The 6,437-nt window shown below is 43.1% G+C and overlaps 1 protein-coding gene across 1 annotated transcript in view; it reads left to right on the plus strand.

Annotated features, from left to right (window-relative positions):
• LOC306982446 (histone deacetylase 7-like) overlaps positions 1–6,133 on the plus strand; it is a gene marked incomplete at its 3' end in the record, with an annotated part of 99,229 nt that extends 93,096 nt beyond the window's left edge. Inside the window, exons 22-25 of the mRNA XM_079582382.1 lie at positions 3,065–3,198; positions 3,273–3,357; positions 5,502–5,652; positions 6,127–6,133. Of these exons, the coding sequence (XP_079438508.1) occupies positions 3,065–3,198; positions 3,273–3,357; positions 5,502–5,652; positions 6,127–6,133 (377 nt within the window). The remainder of the gene's footprint in view (positions 1–3,064; positions 3,199–3,272; positions 3,358–5,501; positions 5,653–6,126) is intronic.
• Between the last annotated feature and the right edge of the window lie 304 nt (positions 6,134–6,437).

The raw sequence follows: 6,437 nt of genomic DNA on the forward strand, positions 1-6,437 counted from the left end.
TCATGTTGGAACCATTACATCATGTTGGAACCATCACATCATGATGGAACCATTGCATCATGTTGGAACCATTACATCATGATGGAACCATCATGTTGGAACCATTGCATCATGTTGGAACCGTCGCATCATGTTGGAACCATTACATCATGTTGGAACCATCATGTTGGAACCATTACATCATGTTGGAATCATCGCATCATGTTGGAACCATTACATCATGTTGGAACCATCATGTTGGAACCATCGCATCATGTTGGAACCATTGCATCATGTTGGAACCATTACATCATGTTGGAACCATCGCATCATGATGGAACCATTGCATCATGTTGGAACCATTACATCATGTTGGAACCATCGCATCATGTTGGAACCATTGCATCATGTTGGAACCATCGCATCATGATGGAACCATCATGTTGGAACCATCGCATCATGTTGGAACCATCATGTTGGAACCATTACATCATGTTGGAACCATCATGTTGGAACCATCGCATCATGTTGGAACCATTACATCATGTTGGAACCATTGCATCATGTTGGAACCATCGCATCATGTTGGAACCATTGCATCATGTTGGAACCATCGCATCATGTTGGAACCATCGCATCATGTTGGAACCATCATGTTGGAACCATTACATCATGTTGGAACCATTGCATCATGTTGGAACCATTGCATCATGTTGGAACCATCGCATCATGTTGGAACCATTGCATCATGTTGGAACCATCGCATCATGTTGGAACCATCATGTTGGAACAATTGCATCATGTTGGAACCATCGCATCATGTTGGAACCATCGCATCATGTTGGAACCATTACATCATGTTGGAATCATCGCATCATGTTGGAACCATTGCATCATGTTGGAACCATTGCATCATGTTGGAACCATTACATCATGTTGGAACCATTACATCATGTTGGAACCATCACATCATGATGGAACCATTGCATCATGTTGGAACCATTACATCATGATGGAACCATCATGTTGGAACCATTGCATCATGTTGGAACCGTCGCATCATGTTGGAACCATTACATCATGTTGGAACCATCATGTTGGAACCATTACATCATGTTGGAATCATCGCATCATGTTGGAACCATTACATCATGTTGGAACCATCATGTTGGAACCATCGCATCATGTTGGAACCATTGCATCATGTTGGAACCATCATGTTGGAACCATTGCATCATGTTGGAACCGTCGCATCATGTTGGAACCATCACATCATGATGGAACCATTGCATCATGTTGGAACCATTACATCATGATGGAACCATCATGTTGGAACCATTGCATCATGTTGGAACCGTCGCATCATGTTGGAACCATTACATCATGTTGGAACCATCATGTTGGAACCATTACATCATGTTGGAATCATCGCATCATGTTGGAACCATTACATCATGTTGGAACCATCATGTTGGAACCATCGCATCATGTTGGAACCATTGCATCATGTTGGAACCATTACATCATGTTGGAACCATCGCATCATGATGGAACCATTGCATCATGTTGGAACCATTACATCATGTTGGAACCATCGCATCATGTTGGAACCATTGCATCATGTTGGAACCATCGCATCATGATGGAACCATCATGTTGGAACCATCGCATCATGTTGGAACCATCATGTTGGAACCATTACATCATGTTGGAACCATCATGTTGGAACCATCGCATCATGTTGGAACCATTACATCATGTTGGAACCATTGCATCATGTTGGAACCATCGCATCATGTTGGAACCATTGCATCATGTTGGAACCATCGCATCATGTTGGAACCATCGCATCATGTTGGAACCATCATGTTGGAACCATTACATCATGTTGGAACCATTGCATCATGTTGGAACCATTGCATCATGTTGGAACCATCGCATCATGTTGGAACCATTGCATCATGTTGGAACCATCGCATCATGTTGGAACCATCATGTTGGAACAATTGCATCATGTTGGAACCATCGCATCATGTTGGAACCATCGCATCATGTTGGAACCATTGCATCATGTTGGAACCATCGCATCATGTTGGAACCATGGCATAATGTTGAAACCATGGCATAATGTTGGAACCATTACATCATGTTGGAACCATCGCATCATGTTGGAACCATCATGTTGGAACAATTGCATCATGTTGGAACCATCGCATCATGTTGGAACCATTGCATCATGTTGGAACCATCGCATCATGTTGGAACCATGGCATAATGTTGAAACCATGGCATAATGTTGGAACCATTACATCATGTTGGAACCATCGCATCATGTTGGAACCATTACATCATGTTGGAACCATTACATCATGTTGGAATCATCGCATCATGTTGGAACCATTACATCATGTTGAAACCATGGCATAATGTTGGAACCATCATGTTGGAACCATTGCATCATGTTGAAACCATGGCATAATGTTGAAACCATGGCATAATGTTGGAACCATCGCATCATGTTGGAACCATGGCATAATGTTGAAACCATGGCATAATGTTGGAACCATTACATCATGTTGGAACCATCGCATCATGTTGGAACCATTACATCATGTTGGAACCATTACATCATGTTGGAATCATCGCATCATGTTGGAACCATTACATCATGTTGAAACCATGGCATAATGTTGGAACCATCATGTTGGAACCATCGCATAATGTTGGAACCATTACATAATGTTGGAACCATCATGTTGGAACCATCGCATCATGTTGGAACCATCGCATCATGTTGGAACCATCATGTTGGAACCATCGCATCATGTTGGAACCATTGCATCATGTTGGAACCATCGCATCATGTTGGAACCATCATGTTGGAAACATTGCATCATGTTGGAACCATCGCATCATGTTCCTCATCAAAGCTAGAAATATTCTGTAAATGATGGAGAATTCTCAGTTGATGTAATCTCTGGTCCATACAGTGTGATGACGTAAAGATTCTGTAAATCCATATAAAGCACAGCCCAGATGGTGTTTTTGGACTCATTCCCAAACTGCTTCCATTCCTTCTGTTTAGGCTTTGGCTTCCTGACCCGGCAGCTCATGTCGTTGGCGGGGGGCAAGGTGGTGCTGGCTCTGGAGGGCGGGCACCAGCTTCGGGCCCTGTGTGACGCGTCCGAGGCCTGTGTCAGCGCGCTGCTCGGCATGGAGGTACTGGACATGACGAAGTTGACGTTTGGATGTGTTTGAGAGGTGGATATTGAATCGGTTTACTGTTTCTGCAGGTGGAGCCTCTGTCCCAGTGCGTCCTGGAGCAGAGACCATGTGACAACGCAGTTAAATCTCTACAGACGGTTCTCCAGGTGCAAGGTGAGACACACTTTAATATACACTGTATTAGGGCTTGGCCAGCAAGTCGTAGCATAGCCTGGCGTTCCTTAGCATGGCGCTAACAACAACAACAAAGAAACGAAAACCATCATCTAAAAGTGGTTAAAAGCTAACATCACATTCATCTGCAGCATCTTCATCCTGATCTCACGTCAGTGTCAGACGAGCTCATCTGCCTCGCTCTCTTCTTCTGCATGCTCTTGGTTTCCGTGGCAGCAGTGAGGAGACGGGAAGGAAAAATCGAGTGATGATTTGAAAAGCGCAAAATTGTCATGTTGCAGCCAAACACGTGCCACAAATGCATGTATTGGTTGTTCTTTTAAAATAGCTTCTTTATAAAGCTAGGGGGGATAAAATTGCTTTAAGTTAAAGTAATAGTCTGTAAGTTTGCAAAGTGAGGAGAGATAGAGTGGAATTTCAAAGTAAACAATCACATTTCTCCCCTCTTTGAGCAGAAAGCCCTTCTTAGTATCGAAAATGAGGAGAGCAGGAACTGAATGTTCAAAAGTAAACGATCACGCTCCTCCCCCTTCTTCCTGATTGGACCTGACTGGCTGGTTCACAGGTTCAAAGCTCGTCTCCTTGGTCAACACAGGAGGAAACTAGACTATTAGACAACTAGACTGATTAGTTGCTGAGATCCGGGGAGGAGGGACTTTACAAAAACATACATTTTTGCACATTTTATAAAATTAGTAATACATTCGGGTGCTAAATAGTGAGTGCAAGCTAGAAAATAGCATATACAGTAGCTGTATGTGGTAGGGCTGTGCAATTAATCGAAATTCGATTACGATTTCGATTACAACAGTAAACGATTACAAAATTAGCTTAATAGCAGAAAATCGATTAGAATTTATTTATTTTTTTCCCCAATTTTTTTTTTTTTTTTTTGCAAAGCAGACTTGTGTTATTTCAGGCCACTGGGATTATTTTCCCTTCACTTTTCACGTGCCATGGCTCGTGCTTTTGCCTGACGTAAAAACAAACGGCGCTGTGTGATGATGTCATCAGGCCGCACTGCTCCGTTTGCTTGTGCAGGTGTGAGGGCTGGCCAGCAGGGGGCAGGTGTGAAACAGAGACCTCTCTTTAATCAAGGCGTACTTGAAATCATTTGTACTTTTATGACTGTCCAGAAAACATAAAATATCATCATAGTGTTTTGATTAATAAATACATAAAATAAAGATGTGTGTATTACAGTTTTAGGCCCCAAATCTGATATGTAAATGAGAGAATGCTGCGTGAGTAAAAGTGTTAATGACTCCACTGCTGTTCCTCCTTTCCACATTAGTTTTGCAAATGAGCAAACACCTGGCACATGACCCCCTTAGACGTCCAGACTATCTCCTTCATTTACCCTATTATATTTTGTCAAATATATCGTTATCATTCTGGTTCTTTTATATGAATTGTCGGCCATATCACCCTGCCCTATTACTGTACATATATTTAAACATGAGCGAGTTTGCCTGCTGGTCTTAGGCTGCATTCCAGGCAACTGGTAATAAAGATGTGACCCACTTGAAAACGACCTCAGCCTCATAGAGTTCCAGCTGAATAAACTTGTATGCTACAGCAGATATGATTCAAAACATGCTAAATCCCGTTATATTGAAGGCTGTGAAACAAAGGTCCACGTCACCGTTGTTCAATGATAATGTTATAATTCAGCTTCACTTCTCCGTGGGGTTGCAACTCCTCAAAGGCTTTACAAACTTTCGATGTATTTTCTTTTCGTTTTGAACTTGTTGAACACACTGTCCAAACACTGAGGCAAATATACTGAAGCGTAAAGAAGAAAACGACTTTAATTATGTTGGAATATCATCTTCGCTGCATAGTTATGAGTAGCTCTCTGTCGTTTTTTGCTGCTAAAAGTAGCTTAAAAGGTTTGATTTAGTGTGAAGTGCTCGCTGTTCTCCGTCCGTGGCAGCGGCTGCGGAGCGAGGCTCGTGTGAAGTTTACGCTTGTGGATTCCGAGCAGATTCCTCGTGTGAGAGTCTTCAAACGGCCAGCGGAGTTTTCGTAATCCACTCCAGCCTTTCCAGCCCGAGGACCAGACCCAGCCCCGCAAATACTCACACTCCCTCCCTCTTCCTCCCTCCTCCTCCTCCTCTCAGGTGAATACTGGCGCAGCGTGCAGGACTCCAGCCTCTCTGTGGACCTGAGCTACAGCGAGGCTCAGAGGAGGCCCGGGGTTCTCAGGGACTTGGACTCGGAGGCGGTGCGAGCCCTCGCCGCCCTGTCTGTGGGGGCGCTCGACTCCGACAGGTACGGTGCATCCACAACGCTTACGTTATTAGCCTCTTAACCACTCGCCTTAACCGAGCACGTTTTCTCTCGTTTGGCTCTACCCAAATCGGAAAAAAAATAATCAAAACAGCAACAACAAAGTGGCAAAAAAGAGCCAGAAAAGCAACAATAACACAACAAAAATGTGATGAAAAAGCAACAAAAACTCAACGAAAAACATATGAAAACACAACAACAAAGTGCCAAAACAGGCGAAAAACACAACAAAAACGCAGCAAAAGAGTTATGATCAGTTTTGTACGTCTTAGCTTTCAAATGAGGCGTTACTCTGGCCTGTACATGCCTTTCAGTCATGCAACTTTTGTTGTTATGGCGGCCATTTTGAATACCGAAGTAGCATTATGCAGTATAAGTAACAATATCTCTCAGGAGATAAATGAAAGACATTTGATTGACAGTGACATTTGTAAATACTCGTAATCCTTGCTCAAGAAGATAACAGTAAAAACACGGCCCCAGAGGTATGATATTTATGTGAAGAAACCAGTGAGTTGGTGTTTAAGCTGCTCAAGACGTTAGCATGCTGCCAGTTAGCATTTAGCTTCAACAGCTCAGCTCTGACCTCTCCAAGAGAAAACCATGAACCACAAACATCTAGCCTTGGATACAACATGTGACAGAGGTGTTCATAGATGTGAGCCGCACATTGTGTTGAAGCCATTGGTTGAGAGTTGCTAACCGGTAGCATGCTAACGTCTTGAGCAGCAGACAGAGCTGCTACGTCTGTGCCTTATTTGCTGGTT

Source organism: Gobius niger (assembly GCF_951799975.1).
Source record: "Gobius niger genome assembly, chromosome: 24".
In the NCBI taxonomy this organism is placed as follows: Eukaryota; Metazoa; Chordata; class Actinopteri; order Gobiiformes; family Gobiidae; genus Gobius; species Gobius niger.